General features: G+C 39.4%; 2 protein-coding genes and 1 pseudogene across 8 annotated transcripts in view; 1 reads left to right on the forward strand and 2 right to left on the reverse strand.

The window, feature by feature from the left end:
- KDM1B (lysine demethylase 1B) overlaps positions 1-13,799 on the forward strand; it is a 51,699-nt gene extending 37,900 nt beyond the window's left edge. For all 6 annotated transcript variants that reach the window (XM_037037995.1, XM_037037998.1, XM_037037996.1 and 3 more), the window contains 5 exons: positions 4,377-4,493; positions 5,180-5,305; positions 6,204-6,326; positions 8,088-8,240; positions 12,131-13,799. In XM_037037995.1, coding sequence (XP_036893890.1) covers positions 4,377-4,493; positions 5,180-5,305; positions 6,204-6,326; positions 8,088-8,240; positions 12,131-12,214 — 603 coding nt within the window. In that variant the 3' untranslated portion in view covers positions 12,215-13,799. The remainder of the gene's footprint in view (positions 1-4,376; positions 4,494-5,179; positions 5,306-6,203; positions 6,327-8,087; positions 8,241-12,130) is intronic.
- Positions 8,507-9,134, reverse strand: LOC118981270 (NADH dehydrogenase [ubiquinone] 1 alpha subcomplex subunit 7-like; annotated as a pseudogene).
- A 626-nt stretch (positions 13,800-14,425) lies between the features above and the next one.
- Positions 14,426-19,863, reverse strand: part of DEK (DEK proto-oncogene) — a 32,381-nt gene continuing 26,943 nt past the window's right edge. For both annotated transcript variants that reach the window (XM_037037881.1, XM_037037882.1), the window contains exons 10-11: positions 16,684-16,752; positions 14,426-15,964 (exon numbers count right to left, since the gene is read on the reverse strand). In XM_037037881.1, coding sequence (XP_036893776.1) covers positions 15,953-15,964; positions 16,684-16,752 — 81 coding nt within the window. In that variant the 3' untranslated portion in view covers positions 14,426-15,952. The remainder of the gene's footprint in view (positions 15,965-16,683; positions 16,753-19,863) is intronic.

Below are 19,863 nucleotides of genomic sequence, written 5' to 3' on the forward strand. Positions count from 1 at the left end.
TACTTTAACTGAGTGTTCCAAACTGGTATTTTTGTTTTTGTTGTTTGCTTTTCCATGGAACCAATTTTCATATCAAGAAAGCTCTATGTTTTCATTTTGAAGCTGCAGAAGTACTTTTATGTTATTTGAATTTTTGGTAAGCCACTTTAGTAGCTGGACAGTGAAAGGTGCTGTGATATACATGATATGTGAAATCACACTGAGGTTTCTGTCATGTTGTACAATAAAGGTGCTTACTTGGGGAGGAGGGGATTAGTAAACCCCATAGTTTATTTAAATTTAGTTGTAATGTCTAAAATGATTACCAAAAAGTATAACTGACAAACTATCACTAGTTCCTAGACTAGCCATGTTTTATACTTTTCATTGATCTTAAAGTATTTCACAGCCCTTGATATTCAAACAGAAATAAAGGATTGCATGTCAAATGGAAAGACACGGTCTAGTGTATGAGTCCAGAGGATGGGTCCTCGTATTGGGTTTAACTAGCTGGGTAGTGGTAGTGGTCCTATAGACTGGGGGCTAATAGTGGTTCTCAGTTCTGGTTGCACATTAGAATCACCCAGAAGGTGCTTTAAAAGAAAGGCTGCAAAACCCCACAGGGATTTTTTTCTGAATTGGTCTGGTTGTGTTTGAAATGCTCTCCAAGAGATTACAGCATGCAGCCAGAGTGGAGAACCATTGGGCAACAGTGTCCTTGGCCGTGAGCCCCGAGATGAGAATGAGACTAAGCTCGAAAGATCTTCCTACTGGAAAACATTTTTTAGTCCCTCTTTTTAAAATTGCAAGTCAGCAAATGGCTCACTCTCTGATATTTTATAACTTGGCCTTTGGCATCCGGAATAACATGCTCATTAGACTCACCCTGCTGGGTCACCCTCTGCTGACCCTGAGCCTCCATCCATGTTTACTCCTTTCTTTGTATTCTGGCTCTCCAGAGATTTCGGGGCACAGCTCTGCGTTTCAAAGCCAGCTCTGAATGGTGAAAGCAGATATTTTTATTTTTATGGTTGTCAGCACACATCACACAGTTTGAATTGGAAGTTTCCCTGGTTTATAGGTGAAAGAGAAACATTTGACAAAATGTAATTCAATTTACATTGCTTCCACAGAGATCTACCTTTAGTTCTTTACCAGAGTGTTTATATCTTGTGGCTGTTGGTTTTGAAAACTGTTTTTGTTAAGAAAAATCTCTAGATCTTATATTGTAGTTTTTATCTATATATCCAAGAGTAATTTTTTTGTTACATGGTAGCTGTTGTCTTTTTAAGTATGTTTTATTAATTATGCGATTACAGTTGACCCATTTTCCCCTTTATTTGCCTCCACCCTGCACCCCCCTCCGTCCACCATCTCCCCACTTAGTTCATGTCCATGGGTCATGCATATAAGTTCCTCAGCTTCTCCATTTCCTATTCTGTTCTGAAGATTCCCTTCTATGTTGTACCTACCAATTACACTGCTTATTCCCTGTACCTTTTCCCCCACTCTCCTCCTTCCCCCTCCCCACTGATAACCCTCCATGTGATCTCCATTTCTGTGGTTCTGTTCCTGTTCTAGTTGTTTGCTTAGTTTTTGTTTTTGTTTTTGTTTTTTAGGTTCAGTTGTTGGTAGTTGTAAATTTAATTGTCATTTTACTGTTCATAGTTTTGGTCTTCTTTTTCTTAGCTAAGTCCCTTTAACATTTCATATAATAAGGGCTCAGTGATGATGAACTGCTTAAACTGGACCTTATCTGGGAAGCAGTATATCTGCCCTTCCATTCTAAATGGTAGCTTGGCTGGATAGAGTAATCTTGGCTTTCCGGCTTGTATCCAGCTTGGCTGGATACAGTTCCTTGCCTTTCATGACTTTTGAATACTTCTTTCCAGCCCCTTCTTGCCTGAAAGGTTTCTTTTGAGAAATCAGCTGAGGGTCTAATGGGAACTCCTGTGTAGGTAACTGTCTCCTTTTCTCTTGCTGCTTTTAAGATTCTCTCCTTTTCTTTAATCTTGGGTAATGTAATTATGCTGTACCTTGGTGTGTTCCTCCTTGGGTCTACCACTCTGAGCTTCCTGGACTCGCATGTCTATTTCCTTTGCCAGATGGAGGAAGTTTTCCTTCATTATTTTTTCAAATAAGTGTTCAGTTTCTTGCTGATTGTCTTTTTCTGTCATTCCTATGATTCAGGTTTTGGAACATTTAGAGTTGTCCCAGAGGTTCCTAACCCTCTCCTCATTTTGAATTCTTTCTTCATTCTGTTCTGGTTGAATGTTTATTTCTCCCTTTCGTTCCAAATTGTTGATTTGAGTCCATTCCCTTCCCTTCACTGTTGTATTTTTCTTTATTTACTTTGTATAGCCTTCATTTTTATCTTTATTTTGCATCTGTACTCAGTCATTTCTGTGAGCATCCTGATTACCAGTGTTCTCAACTCTGCATCTGATTCTGGAGCTTTGATCTGTTCTTTCATTTGAGCCATTTTTTTTTTGTCTCCATGAGCCTGTTACATAGTAAGGGGTGGAGCCTTAGGTATTCCCCAGGCCAGGGCAACCCATGTTGCTATGTTGTGATGCTGTATGTGGGGAGAGGGTCAGAGAGGGAACAGTGCCACTTACTGGGCTTCTGACCTGCTTTTAGTCCCTTCCCCCGCTACCTACAAGTGTATTATGCGTTTTCAGATGCTGCCCTAGAGCTGATTCCTGGTTGGGTGGGTTTGTGTACATTCTAGGACCCTGTGGGTATCTCCAGTGGATTCTCCTATGAGACTGCAAGTTTCTCCTGCTTCCACAACCCCCACAGAATTTTACAGCCAGAGGTTTGGGGGCTTTATTGGCCTGCACTGAAACCCTGGATTGCCTGGTCTGTCTCCCTCCCCAGTTATCCTCCCAATTTATCTGCACATGAATGTGGGACTACCTGGTCCACCAGCTGCTGCCTTGCCATGCCTTCTCTCTGCCTTGGCTGCCCATCTCTGCCCCTCCTACCAGTCTGGATGAATATTTCTTTAACTCCTTGGTTGTCGGACTTCCCACACAGTTTGATTTTCTGGTGGTTTTTTGTTTTTAAATTAGTTGTTGTCCTCCTTTTGGTTTTGTGAGGAATAGAGTATCTACCTACCCCTCCATCTTGGCTGGAAGCCCTGCATGGTAGTTTTCTATAATGAGATTGAGGATAGAGTACATGTTTTTATTTTTAAATTTTCTAATTTTCTTGTGGCAGTAAACAATGACAAAATCCCAGGAAGGAACTCTGAACTTCCTGTGATCATGGAGTTTGGGGTTCAAGCCAAATACACTTAAATCTTTGATGAAGGCCATGGTAGATTTGGTGCTTGGCATTCAACTTCATTCCACTCCCATCTTCCTGTTACAGTACTGTAGATGGCAGAGAGTCACATGCACACCCCTGCCCAGACTCCTTTGCAGCTGAGGCTCTCAGTGAGAAATGGGTTAGTCACTCAGATGCACTGGCATGATTTGGAAGGTGTAGTCTGCCTTTTACTTCATTTCTGCTGCATCTGCTGATAAGCATAATGGTCAAGGTGTCGGGTTCTTCAGCAGGGACAGGAGAGATCCGTTAACTGCAAGGGAGTCAAGACTCAGGGCATGAGGAACCCGTTTTGCTGGTGAAGGTTGTTTTGTAAAGTGGCATTCTGGTAGCAGTATTGGCTCCTGATTGTGACAATGGTAACATGGTTCTGGAGGCAGGAATTTCCTGACTGTGTCGAGAGATGGCAAGTTTCTTTGATGGCCTGGTTTTTGGATGTGACTTTCAAGAGTTATCCTTGAAGGCTTTGTTAGCATCTGTGACTTCATCTGTTAACTGAGTGAATTTGTAAGCCGTTTGGACCCTGCAGTAAATTACTTCCTCCTTTAAAGCAATTGTAATAGTTCCTAGTGCTTGTGATGTGCTTTACCATTTATGAAGCAGATTGATGTATATTGTAAGGGTTTTTGTTTTAAGTGTTACCCCAGTCCTTTGAGGTTATTAGGGCAGGTATTACCTTGGTCACACATTATAAGGTACCAGGAACAAACAAGTTCTCCAGACTCTATATGTAGGAACATTCTTCTTATAGCACTGTTTTTCAGGATTGGGACCTGTTGACTCTTCTTAATCTGGGATTATTGTAAATCATGGAGACCTTTTTGTAAATCCCTCCCGTGGAAGCTGCTTCTGCCCTGCCAGGCACCTCGTGCAGTGAACGGTCTGCACAGCTGTCCACGGCCGCCCTTATTCTGAGGAACAGAACAGCACAGGATGTTGGCTGTGTCCTAAGTGGCAGTAGGGGGCGATGTTCTTCACTGAGATTGTCCTGGAAATGCACGCACTGAGTTGTTGTGGTATTAGGTTCAGTTGCTACTTGTGTGTTAACTGTTAATTATTTCCCACAGGTGTTAGTCACTATACCACTGGCCTTACTGCAGAAGGGGGCCATTCAGTTTAACCCACCACTGCCAGACAAGAAGATGAAGGCCATCAACAGCTTAGGTGCAGGCATCATTGAAAAGGTGACGAGATTACTTAAGCCCCAGAACTACAGAGATTGATGTCAGATGACAGGAGTTCCTTTGCTCCCAATACTGAGAAGTAGTGGGCAACTCTTGAACCCAAATAAAATTTGAAGATTTCCTTTTCATTTGAATAATTGTTCCTGAAGAAAACAAAATGATGTTCTGAAAATATAAGGAAGAGAGCTGGCTGAGGTCTATGAATTTTAACTTTAGGAAGATAAATCTTATTCAGAATTTGAACTTGGTATATTAAACAATTCTTTCCTGCTTTCCATCTCTGCCTCTATTAGTTGGCCCCAGTGGAGAGAATGTCTATTTCCTCTGTGTTTAATGCCCCTTTCAGCAGACGCTGCAGTAGGTGCTGGCGGGCCTCTGAGGAGTTAGAGCTTATCTTATGGACATAAGCTTCAGATACTGTATCTCAGGAAAGCTTTGCGTTTTCAGGTTAGCCTAGAGGTTGTTGGTGGGAGTGTGGGACTGAGGGACATAAAAGTTCAGATGCTCCTGGAGAGAAGAAAGGAGATGGGAAAATGGAACAGGGTTGTAGTGAGGGGTTTGGTGGGGTTTTTTGGTTTTTGCTTTTTAAAAACAGTTTTAGTTAAGAACTGTAGATTGCTACTTGGAGATTGCTGTACTTTTGATTCAGGAAATTCTTAACCATCTTTCTCTCCCTTACTTTTCAGATTGCCTTGCAATTTCCTTATAGATTTTGGGACAATAAAGTTCAAGGGGCAGACTTTTTTGGGCACGTTCCTCCTACTGCCAGCAAGCGAGGGCTTTTTGCTGTATTCTACGACATGGATCCCCAGGTAAAGTCATTGGTGAAATATGGTTTGAACTTCCTTAACTGCAGTTTAAAATTTGATGTGGTAATTTTTTACATGTCAAGCTCAGAAACTAAGGGACATTGTGGACAATCTAGATATATGTTTGTATTCTAGGAGGATACTGGGACTGGGATATTTTCCTATAGCATGGGAGCTCCATTATCTGCCATACTTTCTTGAAGTACTAATATTGCTTCCTGAGAAATAGATTTGTCACTTATGAGAACTTTCAGCTGATAGGGAATTCCTCTTAGGATGGATGCACAACACAGCAATCAGGGATTTCTGAAGAGTGCTCTCCAAGGGTCCTCAGCGAAGCTATGAAGGGTGGGATATGATTGGCCCGGGGAAGGCACATCTCAGTGTTGGTAGATGTGATTGGTGGAGAATGAAGAGTGGTGGGCAAATGTGCGACTTGAAAGCTATGGCAGTGCTGACGTCATGCAAAAGAATCCCAGTTGTTTCTTTTTTTGTCTCCTTTCCAAGAAACATCTTTAAAAGTTTCGCATGGGAACCTAGAGCAAAATTTCTTTACCATTTGAGAAAGTTCTTTCCATTATTTCATCCATAGACTTCCCTTCTCAGTCTTGTTACGTTTCTTCTGAAAGAAGTTCTTATAAAAGGGAAAAGCCAAGGAAACTCTGCATTTACTATTTGCACTGCTTCCTGAGTTCTTTCAACATGGAACAATAAAAAATGTACAGATGAATAATGAGTATGAGGAAAATGGATTGGTGATTGAAAGGGTAGGGGACAATAGGAAATAATGAAATTTAATTTGTGAGATTGAGGTCACAATTCCATCTCTTTGGAACCATGCATTTAGAGACTTTTGTACCGAAGCAAAAAGTGTAAACGGCTTTTCCCTTTGTGTGTCCAGAAACAACACAGTGTGTTGATGTCGGTGATCGCTGGGGAGGCGGTGGCCTCCCTGAAGAACCTGGAGGACAAGCAGGTGCTGCAGCAGTGCATGACTGCACTCCGGGAGCTGTTCAAGGAGCAGGTGAACGGAGGACGTGCCGACCTGGGTGTGCTCTTCAGAGTGGGGTGGGGCCCAAAGCAGGCCGTCATTACCAGGAGTGAAAAGAATCGAGGCAGTAGGCCACATTATCCTTTCTTTCAATATCTAACTGTCCAACTAAGTTCCTGAATTAGTTTGCTAGGGCTGCCATAACAAAAATACCATAGCCTGGCTGGTTTAAATGATGGAAATTTATTTTCTGACCATTCTGGAAGCTAGAAGTCCAAGATCAAGGTGTTGGCAGTTTTAAGTTCTTTGAGGCCTCTCTCCTTGCCTTACAGATGGCTGTGTCCTAACATGGTCGCCCCTCTGTGTTGTCTGTGTCCTCATCTCCTTTTCTTTCTTTCTTTTTTTTTAAAGATTTATTTTTAGAGAGAGAGGAAAGGGAGGGAGAGAGGGAAGGGGAGGGTTGTCAATGTGTGGTTGCCTCTCACATACCCCCTACCTGGGGCCTGACCTACAACCCAGGCATGTGCCCTGACTGAGAATCAAACTGGTGACCCTTTGGTTCACAGGCTGGCACTCAGTCCAGCTGGTGAGCCACACCAGCCAGGGCCTTATCTCCTTTTCTTATAAAGATACTAGTCATACTGGATTAAGGCCCACCCTAACAACCCCATTTTAACCTCATTGAAGGCTCTTTCTCAAACATTCACATTATAAAGTAGTGAGGATTAGGGCTTCAACATATGGATTTTAGGGGGGACACTAATGTAGCCCATACCAGTACCCCACCCCTCCTTTTACACTGCTGTTGTCCTTCCCTTTTTCCTCAGATCACGCATACCCCCTTTTCTTTTCTAAAGATGTACACAATTCCTACAGACTCTGTATTTATCTAAAGCCTGGCAGGCTTTGGTGACAAATTTCCTTTTAAAGAGACATTGTCCAGAATTTTCTTGTATTTCACACAGCAGCTAGTCGCTTTTCTGTATTTTCTCCAAGGAGCTCAAGGTACTTTTTATTTGCCAATTTACTAAATGTCACAGTCTCTGCAAAATTATAAATGGCATGGCTTATATCTTTTTCAAATAAAGGAACAGAAGTTGAAAGAAGTGAAATAACTCAAAAGTTACATGGAGAAAGGCATCCAGGGGCATTGCTTATTTTGTGTGATGTAATCATATCTCACTGTGGTCCCCAGTTTTGGGGTTTTGTCCTAAAATTTGTTTTCAAATTAGTTATTTAGAACGGAGGACATAGTTCTTTCCTTTCTATAGAAATAATTTCCTTCTTCAGAAATAATTTTCATGGTGTGGTTGTCAGAGACTAGGCCACAGAAGGATTTGAAATTTAGGGAGTGTGAAACATATCTTTAGATATCTATTTTCTGGAGGAGCCTGTGGAGAATTTCACCTTGAGGTCCAAGAACTCCAGCCTTCCCTTCCCTCCTGTGGCCCAGAGATCCTTTCCCTCCATCTCTTGGCACAGGCTGGGCTCTGGGAGGTGGAAAGCTCCAACTCTTAGCTGGTGGAGATGGCCCCATGTAGGTGGCGGGAATGTGTGCCAGTACAGTGAGGAGAGGCGTCTCGCCTCAAGGGAGGTTGCAGAGCAGAGAAAGATGCACAGATACAGGGTGGAGTCATGAGGGGTTCAGCGGAACATGCCAAGAATGGGTATTTCAGAATGCTACGAGAATGAACTTAATTTCTAGTGGAAGGGAGGCCTGCATATTTGTACTTGGGATTGCAGGATATCTAAGTCCCTTCTTGATCCTGTTTTGATTCCTTCAACTTGACACAGGAAGTCCCAGATCCCACAAAGTATTTTGTCACTCGGTGGAGCACAGACCCCTGGATCCAGATGGCATACAGTTTTGTGAAGACAGGTGGGAGTGGTGAAGCCTATGACATCATTGCTGAGGAGATACAAGGAACCATCTTCTTTGCTGGTGAGGTGTGTATCCTGAACCCAAGTATTTTGTTTTGATTGCTTTCTTTTAATTAAAGTGGTATGTCTTGAGTTTTAAAACAGTATCAAATACTTTCAAATCTTTTGACAACACACAGCAGATGTTCTCTCAACATCTTCCTCAAGCTCCCATAACCATTTTTAACTCTTTTTGATGTTTCTTCTGGAATTTACTTTTTTTTTTACTTGGAGAGCAGGATATATTTGTCATAAGTTAGGTCACATTCTCCTGGGAGGGGTCCAGAGCAGTGTCACAGGTAAGGCTGGTCTGGGAAAGCTCCCACCTCTGTAGGGCAGGAGCTGGTGTCACTGCCTTCTTCCCAGTGGCTGCCACAGCTGAGCTCTCTGCTGGCTTGCCTGACTCCAGGGCCTTCTGTGAGGACATGATGACAGAGGGTGGCGTGGCTTCCCAGTGGCCATCACGAGTGCATTATTAATTGTTGGAGGGCTTGTGGCTGGAGCCCACAGGAAGTCCGGGAAGAGGCTGAGTTCACTTGGCGATCTCCTGGTAACGCAGCTGCAGCTTCACCTGAGTCTCGCCCAGAGGCCCAGTTCCATAGCCAGTGGATGAATTGAGTAGCGGATGCCATCTTCCATCTGCATTTTTAAAATATTTATATTGTTTTCTGATTTAACAAGTTAAACATTATCTACTGACTTCCTTTTAGGTTAAAGATGGAGCCCATTTAGTCTCTTGGTGACAGTTTTTTCACAGTGAGGCTGGTGTCCTTGTTTCTGTGATGCAGCTAGGTAGAGGTTGCTCACCTTGGCCAAGGTGTCCGTCCGCTGTCACACAGCTTTCTGGGGTCCTGTCCCTCTGCTCCTGTCCGCACTGGTGCATCTCGGACACTGTGGAGTGCTCTTCCTGGGAACATCTCCTTACCTTTCCGGGGTTGGGAGTTTTATTTTTTAGATTCCTCTTTTTTTAATTGTGATAAACTACACATAACAAAACTTAACATCTTAACTAATACAGTTAAGTGACATGAAATACATTCACATTGTTGTACAGCCACCACCATCCTTCTCCAGGACTTTTTTAACCTGCAAAACTGAAACTCTATCCCCATTAAACAACCCTCCTCTGCCCCCAGCCACTGGCAGCCACCACTTTCCGTCACTATGGATTTGTCTAGGTACATCTCCGTGTAAGTAGAATCATTCAGTGTTTGTCCTTTTGTGACTGGCTTCTTTCACTTAGTATAATGTCCTCAAGTTTCATCTGTATTGTAGCATGTGTCAGAATGCCCTTCCTTTTTAAGACTAAATAATATTCCATTATATGTATGCATCACATTTTGAGTTGCTTCCACCTTTTGGCTATGGTGAACAATGCTGCTGTGAACATGGGTGTGCAGTTCTCTCTTCAAGAACCTTTTACTTCTTTTGGGCATTTACCCAGCAGAGACCTTGCCGGATCATATACTGATACTATTTTTAAATTTTCAAGGAGCTACAACACTGTTTTCCATAGCAACTGTTTTCCATTCCCACCAACAGGGCACAAGATTCAAATTTCTGCACATTCTCAGCAACACTGTTTTTGATAACAGCCATCCTAATGGGTGCAAAGTGGCCTTTCTTCTTAGTTTGCTTTTGTTGAGAATTGATCTGCTGATTTCCAATCCTTTCTATACCATTTTTTTATTTCCTACCTCTAGAAACTTGTGTCCTTCAGCCCTAGATTTTACTTTTTTAAAATTTCTGATCACCTATTACATATATTGGAATTCTTACATTGTCTAACTTTATTTTCTTTGCTATTATTCACCTTTTTACTCTAGTTTTGTGGTGGGAAGATTTTCCAAACTTTACAATGACTTACAATTTTGGCTGTTACTTTATGAGCACTTCATTCTATCTCTTTTTGGCAGCTTCCTCTTCTTGCTTTGTAATTGTTTCTTGCATGACTCCTCAGAGTTCCTATTTTTATCTCCTTTAGCCTGTATGTCTTACATGTCCAAATAACCAGCCCTTGACTGCTCAGATTTGAGTTACGTGTTTTTATTTTTAATTTTTCTGAGTGAGTCATTTTAAAAAAGCCAACTGAAAGCTCTGGTAAGCTCACCACCCAGTGGTTGAATCCTCCAATCAGTGTCTATAGCTCTTTTCTGTGGGAACATGTAGTTGCTGCCATTTGTGTGGCGAAAAGCTCAGTTCCTGGCCTTGTGGAAGCCAGAAGCCTTTCGTATTTATGAAGATGTTAATTAATCCCCATTTTGTTTGGCACCTTACCCATACTCTCTCCTTCAGATTCCCTGGAGGGGTGGAGTGGGTGGCAGTGGAGAACCAAGTGAGGGACCCAAAAGCTCTTTAGTCTTTAATTGCATTTTTACTCATGCCCAATCTCTGCCTTCATGGTTCCTGATGTCCCCAGTCACGGAGATTTTTTAAGGATTCTTTGAAGTGAATTGGCTTGTTTTTGTTATCACCCCCTCCTGTCCTACTCCCCAGATTTAGCAGGGTAAAGTGAATTCTCAGCAGTCTTTCATTTCATAATTTGTACATTATAGTTTGGGATTACCAGGGTCTCCTAGCTTTCTTTAAAGAGTTAATGTTTTTACTTTTTTCTCTTAATTTTTAAATGACCATAAAAGACAATATTGAAAATGCAGCACCCTGGCTGGTGTGGGTCAGTGGTTTGAGTGCTGGCCTGTGAACTGAAAGGTTGCCGTTCTGAGTCCCAGGTGGGGCACATGCCTGGGTTGGAGGCCAGATCCCTGGTTGGGGTCATGCAAGAGACAACCGATCACACATGAATGTTTCTCTCTCTCTTTCCCCCCCTTTCTAAAAATAACTAAATAAAATCTTTTAAAAAGGAAATAATGAAAACCCAGCAATCTTTGATTACTCTTTGGCCTATGAAGAGCCAGCTTGGTAGGAACAGAGCATGATGGCTGCGTGCCAGGCAACCGCTGTCACCTGCTTCCAACAGACGGCTGTTACTGTGCCCTAGGTCATGAGCAGAGTGTAGAACCTTTCTGCTTTGCTAGTTGTTACTTTCTTATAAAACTCACTTCTTTGTGGTCTCGATCAATGTCTCTTTGTCCTACTATAATTGTGTATTCCTGCAGACCTGATTTGCTTATTGAAGTTTTTGTCGTATCTAGAATCCACATCACCTCCCTTCCACCCCAGCCATCATTTTAGGTGACATAGAACGTAAAGCAGTTCACATGAACTTTGTTTCTTCTCCTCCATTTTCTATGACCTGTTCACTCCATTCAGCTACTCTTTCCCAGTCACATCCCAAGCCTACTTTAGAGGGAAAGGGAAGAAGTATCATTTATCTTTAGAGGGAAAGGGAAGAAGTATCAATGTGTGGTTGCCTCCTGTGGGTCCCCGGCTGGGAACTGGCCTGCAACCCAGGCATGTGCCCTGACTGGGGATCAAACCGTGATCGTGTGGTTCGCAGGCCCGCGCTCAATCCACTGAGCTACACTAGCCAGGGCTCAGCTCTATCCTTTTGTTCTACCCATCTAGCAAAACACATTGCAGGTGAACTGTGATTCACTTTGTGTGCTTGTTTCATTCATTGCTGATTGAACAGCTAGATTACTTGTCTGAGGAGAAGCCCTATGACTTAGTCACTGTAATTCCAGATACTTCAATTCTGGCATATTTAAGTATCTTACGAATGCCAAACAGTACTTTACAGGAGTGCTGAATAAATTGTAGAATGAATGCATTTGGCAAAGCAGGGAAGATAACCAGAAAAGGTCAAGGGCTAAGATGGGTGAGTACTGTTAACATGAGCACATAGAAGGGGCACTGGTCTTCATTAGGACGATCAGAGAAAGGGTAAGCTTATATTACCTTTCATATCACCTGAATTCCTGATACATGATCTCATATTATGCAATTATTTTTTACAGGCAACGAACAGACATTTCCCACAAACTGTTACAGGGGCGTATTTGAGTGGTGTTCGAGAAGCAAGCAAGATTGCGGCATTTTAAATAGAATTTGCCTGGACCCAGCTTTCTTTGGTATTCCAAGTGGGAAAGTTTGAAACACATAAACCTCACGTTCATAAAATCAAACAACAAAACCCTCTTTAGATAACAACATTGAAATGTTTCCAAGGTGGTCTAATAATGTAAACCCATGTTACCACACTGAAAGCATTAGCCCAAAAAATCATTTTCTAAGCACTTATATTTAATTACATTTTCCACAAGTCTAACTAGTGCTAAATCTGGATTTCAGAGTAAGACAGAATATAACCTTAAACTAAGACCTGGGATATGATTCTTCAATGGTTGGAAATTTTTTAAAATTGACTTTTTGTTTGGCTAGTCAGTTTTCACACACTAAGAAACCAAGCCAATTAAGCAGAAATCACTTAAGACAAACAAACAGATACAGCCATGTATTTTTCTTCTGACAGTTTAATCACTGTCTTTGCCAATGAGCCTTAAGGTTTTTATATAGCTCCAATGTTGAGCTTTTAGTTAAAATTTAGATAGAAATCTTTCCTTTCTGGATAGAGCACAAACTCTTCAGGCAAAAATAAATGAAACTTCTAGACTATTTTATATTATACTTTCTATTGGGTATTCAAAAGAAACTTAAATTCAGGTATCTTTTTTGTGACAAAACATTTTAGATCCATGTACTCATTGGCAAAAGAAAAATTTTCAATCCTTAAACAGTACAGGTTTGTACCATTGAAAATGGGGTAGAGTGTGGTCTTCATACTTTAGATGTAAACTATAAGGGCTGTTTTTCCTTGAGCCAACTTTGGGCGGATGGCACACTTTAAATAGCCTTAATTTTGGCAACTACTAGCAAAAATATCTTGTCAGAATAAGAACCTCTAAAATAACTGATTCAGCTATACGAAAACTTTTCACAGTATTATGTTTCAATATTCCATAGGCAGGTCCACTGGAAAACTGTGATCTCTTGGTAAATGTTATATTTTATAAGCCATATTGTAAAAGCCTGAGAACATGGCAGATGTTTTCACTCATGACCAAAAAAATATTTAAAACAGACACTGGTTTCAGGGTCTTCAGGATGTGCTTATCTTGCCAAGAAATTTGTTTATGGGTAAAAACATAGATAACTTAATTAAGTGCTTTTGTTTTGAAGTCTTTGAATATTTTTTTTTAGTTATATTGGTCTGCTTTAAAAAGGGGGTTAGAGCCACTTTTCAAAATATTAGGTATTTTTAAAATTTAAAGTCAACTTATAAAGTATCATATGCAAAGAATGTGTGGTGAACTTAAGACATACTTCCCTCTCCATCAAAGTATGATACAAATGAAAGAAAAATATAGTATGTTAGTTTGAGTTAACACAGGGAAATGTTGATATTTGAGTTATCTGATGAGACAAACTTGTTGGTACTACTTGGGAAGTATTCCGCTTTAAAGTGTTACGTATTAAAACATTTAAAGAATAGTATGTGTTAAGTGATAGATGCAAAATACTGTATGTTTGAAATGGTTCCCAGTAAATTGTTACTTTAGTCTTTGGGCACTTCAACTTGTGTTACAAAGGAAAAACCTACTTAATAAAGTACGGTAGATGTGTGTTTAAAAAAAAATCCTCATTTCTCACCTCAAGTGTCTACAACTGATGTTTTGTTTAAGGAACCTCGGTACTTTTCTTTTAAATTCTTGAGTTTCTTTGAATATGTTTTTCGTTGTTCTGAAGATTTTGTAATTAAGCAGCTGTGAATATACAATGTTTTAACTGCAGATTGTGAACAGCTACTTGTGTAAAACTACTTAATAAAAATTAGACTTGTTTTTCAAATACAGTCTGCATTGTAGTATTAGTAAATAGTTAATATCTTCATCATGAACTTTCACACCCACCAACTCAATGCATTCACCTCCAAACCCTCTTTATACCTTTTTAGGCATTACTATTTATCTCCTTTCAAGTACATGTTCAGAAAGTAAATAACTGTTTACTTACTGAACTTTTGTGAATCACTTCTAATTTTCCTAGGCGATTTCTTTGTAGTGTATTTATTCAAGAATAGTAAAAGTGGTCAGTTATCACTGAAAAATGCTCTGTATAGGCTATGGGGCTAAATACATTTAAAAACCCATGTTCTAAAATCCTCATGTAGAGGGGAAATGCTATAAAAACAGCAGTTAAGGCATGAAATGCAAGAGACAAAAAGCATTGTTTATTACTTTTATTGACAAAGTTTACTTTTATTGACAAAGTTTATAAGAATTAAATATTTAAAATCAAAGGCAAATCCTTAGGTCTCATTTAGTTTATTCCACTCATCTGTATGAGGTGTACCTTTTTTTTAATGTTTTAACAACTTTATCAAGAAACAAGTCAAAACTGTGAAAATACCTATTAACAGTCAACATATTTTTACTATTTCTGTTCTATGATGCAAACATATTTTTATTTTAAACACTCGACTGGTTTATCAAAGACCTAATTCTCTCATAAGCAGCATGTTTTATTTTAAAATTCAAAGATTTACTTAATAAACCAAGAAAGACAATTTAAAAAACAAATTAGTTTCATTCAGGTGTGGTCTACATGTCCATCACCTAGATTCCTGATTAGCCAAACACCAACAGCTCTAATTCCACAAACACATTAAATTTCTTTGATGTAAAAACAAGTCTATTATCACTTTTGAGAAATGCTTTGTCAGAGATACCCACTCCTGCCTACACATTATCTTCTGGCATTAACACTGGGTACTTTTTATCATAATTAGAAAGGTCCAGGTTTCCTGTGAATACCAGCATTTTATATAGGCAAAAGCAGTTAATAAAAATCAGACATATATAATGAGCCTCATGTTCTTGTACTTAATCCCACTCTTCCAAATTTCTGAAGTTCTGATTTTGGGCTGTCAATATAAAATACATCCACAGACACTGTTGCAGAGTCGACACTAAAACTACAAACTGATGGCACTTTTCAGGCAAAGCAGAGAATTATCTGTTCAAGTGTTTTCTTCTCTGAAGTCTGACTTTTACTGCTCCGTGATACCATCTGGCTGAACAATGACATTATCACAATTTATAACTGTACAGATACCTACCTATGTGTGTTTAAAAATTGATCTGCACAAAAGAAAATTTTAAAAAATTTATATACAACAAATTTGTTTTTGAAAATATAAAAATAACATCTGTTGCTTTTGTCATGCTGACCAATTGACATATATATACATGCAGGAAGAACTTCCAATTTAGTATCTGGACAGCTGAAGTTGTATATTCTTTATATGATGAATGCACTGCCACTGACTTTTTACACTGACAGATGTGTTGTATTCAAAATATTTCATATACTAAATACTGCACTGGTCTCTGCATGTATAAGTGCCAGTTATAATAGTTTCTGTTCTACTTGAATTAAAAGTATGTCCTAAACAAGCTAATATTAACTGCACTGAAAACTACAACAGTTCAAGAATCTATGAACCTTATATAAAGAAACCCAAAATGTACAAAATACAACTATAAAAGCAGGAACAATAACTGCCATGCAAAATTTTAAACTAAAAACTGCACAGAAATGCTATTCAAAATGGCAAACTCAAATTTACGTAAGACTCAAGACAAAAAAAAAATCAGAAAATTCTATCAACACAATGCTTGCAAGGATTTATAAAAGGAAATACATTCTCTTTGCTGGTATAATGGTATAAATCAGATCTTTAAGTCCATGGAACAAGGCATCTGTCTCTGTCCTCTATCTCAAGAAATTAGCTGTAATGAAAGAGAAACATTATTTTCCCATACCCTAGCATGCAGTATTAGGTACACAACAAGTTATAAAACCTTTTTTCATTTTTAAACTTTATTTTACTATTGTGACCTCGGGAAATCAGTTGAGATCAATATAGACTACAGCTGTGTCAATTTTTCTCCTGCTTTTGACTTGTGGACAGAAACATGTGCCCAAGTAGTTGTGTGAATGCCTCTGACATGCCCAGTAGACAGAGCCCACATTTCTTTTTCTCCTGAGGTCAGGTTCTGTCACTGTAGTGCAGGCTTTATTTCTAAGCTCTAAAATGGGAATGAAAAGAAACATCTTTCCCCATCTATTTTGAGGAAATTTGAGGATGAGATGCGATATTCAGTCATGTATTTTTAATGATTTTTAAAATTTACTGATTTTAGAGGACTGGGAGGAGGATGGGAGGGAAGGGGGAGGAGTGAGGGGGGAGAGAGAGAGGGAGGAAGAAAGAGACTGATTGGTTGTGTCATTTTCCTGTACATTCACTGGTTGATTCTTTTATGTATCCTGACCAGGGATGGAACCCACAACCTTGGCGAATCAGAACACTCTAACTGACTGAGCTAGCTACCCAGCCAGGGCTAGTCATACATTTTGAAAAATAAGCAATATTTAATATATATTTCTTTTGTCTCATATGTCCAAAATTATTGAAGTTAGAAACTTTTAGAAATGATGGATCATTTACCTCTTTCACAGTTGTTTTTATGAAACCTTTTCTTTCAGTTAAATCATAAGCAGGGTAATTTTCATATACCTGTAGTGAAAAGAAAAAACAATGCTAAAAATTTAAAAACTCAACAATGCTCTATTTTGGATAAAAAATATTATATACAAAAGCTGCATGTATATTCTAACAGTACTCATAGAGAATTCCATTGCAAATGAGTAGTTTTAATAATACTGTATATAGAGCAGATAATAAACTAGCATGCAAACATTCTCAGTGTTTTAAACTGGGACTATCAGTTGAATGAACAACATGGGTAAGGAAAACATCTAGACAGATCTTAACTAAGTGGACCGAATTCTTTCTATTGGCAGATTATCTGTTAGGTATTTTTTAGAGATACTCTTACTTTCTTCTGTTGTATGAGCCAACTGCTTACAATTCAACTTGAACTGTGGTGCACTTCACACTTCACTCATTGCTCAATCCCCTCCCCAAAGCTAAATCTTTGAGAGGACTCAGGAGTGCTCTACTCCTAAAATCTTACTCCAAATTTCCCTCTTGTATCAACTCGATGCTTGCTGCTTTACTTCTCAGTAACTTCTAGTCCTGACTCCATATGCATCCTGTCAACTTCACTCCTGTGGTATACATAGTTCAAAGTCAGCACACTTTTCTGTGAAGGACCAGAATATGACATGGTTTTGGCTTTTCCAAGTGACACATTTTGTCACATCAATTACGCCACTGTAGCATGAAAGCTGCCATAGATAATACTTAAATGATCGGGTATGGCTGTGTTATAACACAAAAACCATAAAATGATGGATTTGGCCCACAAGCTGCAGTTTGCCAATCCCTACAAATATAGTCAATTATTTACTTTACTAATTGTTTGCCCCTTGTTCATTCTGTACAAAACTCCAAACCTCAACTGGTCTAACTTTGCTATGATTGATTGCTGTGGAAAAATTTGACAATTTTGAAAAAACTGATCCCATTTTAAGTCTGTGATATTCAACGTCAAAGCCTCCCCAGCAATTGCTGTCTATGGCATTTTCATTCCTTCAACTTTCTGATACCACTTTCCTTCCAGTTTATCGGTACCTGGACTCATCAACTCCTCATTTTCTTTCCCTCTGCAGAGAGCCGTTCCTTAACTCTCTTGCATCTTCAGCTGCTTCTTTCCCAGCACTGTCCCTTAGCTTAACACATGCTTGTACTTTCTTAAAAAATATTTTACCAAGTTACATTCACCCCCATCTAGCTATTATTTCACTTCTAAAGAATGATGCTTCAGCCCTGGTTGGTGTAGCTCAGAGGATTGAGCGCGGGCCTGCGAACCACATGATTGCGGTTCGATTCCCAGTCAGGGCACATGCCTGGGTTGCAGGCCGGTTCCCAGCAGGGGACTCATAAGAGGCAACCATACATCGATATTTCTCTCCCTCTCTCCTCCTCTAAAGTTAAATAAATAAAATCTTTAAAAAAAAAGAATGATGCTTCAAATAGAAGCTTTAATTCATTCACCTTCTTCACTATTCATTTACCATCCATTAAAACTGCTCTTCAGTGATGAACTATAATCTCCTAACTGCCAAGCCCAAATAAACCCTTCAAGTCCTCCTCACCTGACCTCTCCATATTATGGATAATCCCTTTATAAAATTACAACAGTGTACTCACAAGACCATTCAAAGGGACAGAAGTAGTTTCCCTCTACTCTGCCCTCGTCGATTTCTTCCCTCTAAGGAAACCATTTATCAGCTTGTGTATTATTCCAGACCTTCCTTAAAAATGATTTTATACAAATGTAGAAATAGCAATACAGTTTTCTGTATTTACATGAGGTAATATTCTGTTTTAAAATTTTGACAATAGCTGTAAGGATTTTGCATGTTCTCTTGGACTGCTACACAGTATTCCAAACATACGTGGTTACCAGGATGTGGTTACCAGTTTAACCACTTTCCTATTGAGGCCATTTAAGTGGTATTCATTTTTTCAATATTAGACATGCCAAAGATTACCACAATCATTTTGTGCAGATGTGACTATGTCTTTAGGATAGAGACTTAAGAGATGGAATTGTTAGGTTAAAGGGCATTTGCCTAGAAATGGAATTGGTAGATTAAAGGTTATTAGCAATTTAAATTTTAAGATACTACCTAATTGTTCTTGAAAGCTGTTAATCTTAAAATCTTGAGAATGTTTCCCTACATCCTGGCCAACCATGAAAAGTATTAATTCCTCATCATTTGTCATGCTAATAAGCAACAAAATTCCCTTTTAATTTCTATCTTCCTCATTACTAGGGAAGGTTAATCATGTTTTCATTTGTTTAAAGGCCATGTTTACTCTTTTTTTGGTTTCTCTCAGAACTTGGAGAATTAATGTTCAGAATTTCTCCCACTTAAATGTTCCAAGCACCTCATCTCAAAATTTCTACAATGAAACTCATCTTTTCCTCAAAAAGTACACCTTTTGTCCTGTTCCCTATTATAATTAATACACCAAAGCCTTATACCCACATGAAAACACCTGTGATATGGCTCTCTTGATTTCTGACTTGGGTATGGCAATCTTGTAACTCTGACTCTGAGAAGGAATGAGTTGCTTATCTCTCACCTCATTCTTTATCAGCCTGTCCTTGCTATGTCTAGGATGACTCTAAAAAATAAAAACCTGATTGAGATGGCATCTCAAATAGCTCTCAACAACCTACCCAACCTCCCAATTCCCTGTTTCAGGAAGAAAACCAAACTCTGTGATATGGTATAGTTTAGAACTGCAAAGCTCTAGTATTTTCTCTAACTTCTATGACGACTTCTTCCAACTCTAGTCTTTAGCCAAATTAAACTAATTACTATTTCCCACAGTCATTATGTGTCATTTTATAAATGTGTCAACTGTTTCTCAATTAAATGGAACAGCTAATGCTCTAAGATATCTTTCAAGGTGATTTTCTAGATTTCCCCGAGCCCTTCCTTCCATCCCAGCCCCAAGGAGGCCCTTTTCGTTCACCACGCAGTAGTAGCACCTCCTCCACTCTTCCAACAGGGCTCTCATACCCTGTCCTCTAACTACTAGAATGGTTATCTTTCAGTTCCACGGGACTGTAAGCCCCCTAAAGTGAAGTAATATCTTCTCTAGCTCTACTTCTAACATCTGTCCCAGGGCCTAAATGGTAGCACAGAT

This window comes from Sturnira hondurensis, unplaced genomic scaffold, assembly GCF_014824575.4.
Source record: "Sturnira hondurensis isolate 20B ecotype Veracruz unplaced genomic scaffold, ASM1482457v3 Scaffold0023817, whole genome shotgun sequence".
Lineage (NCBI taxonomy): Eukaryota > Metazoa > Chordata > Mammalia > Chiroptera > Phyllostomidae > Sturnira > Sturnira hondurensis.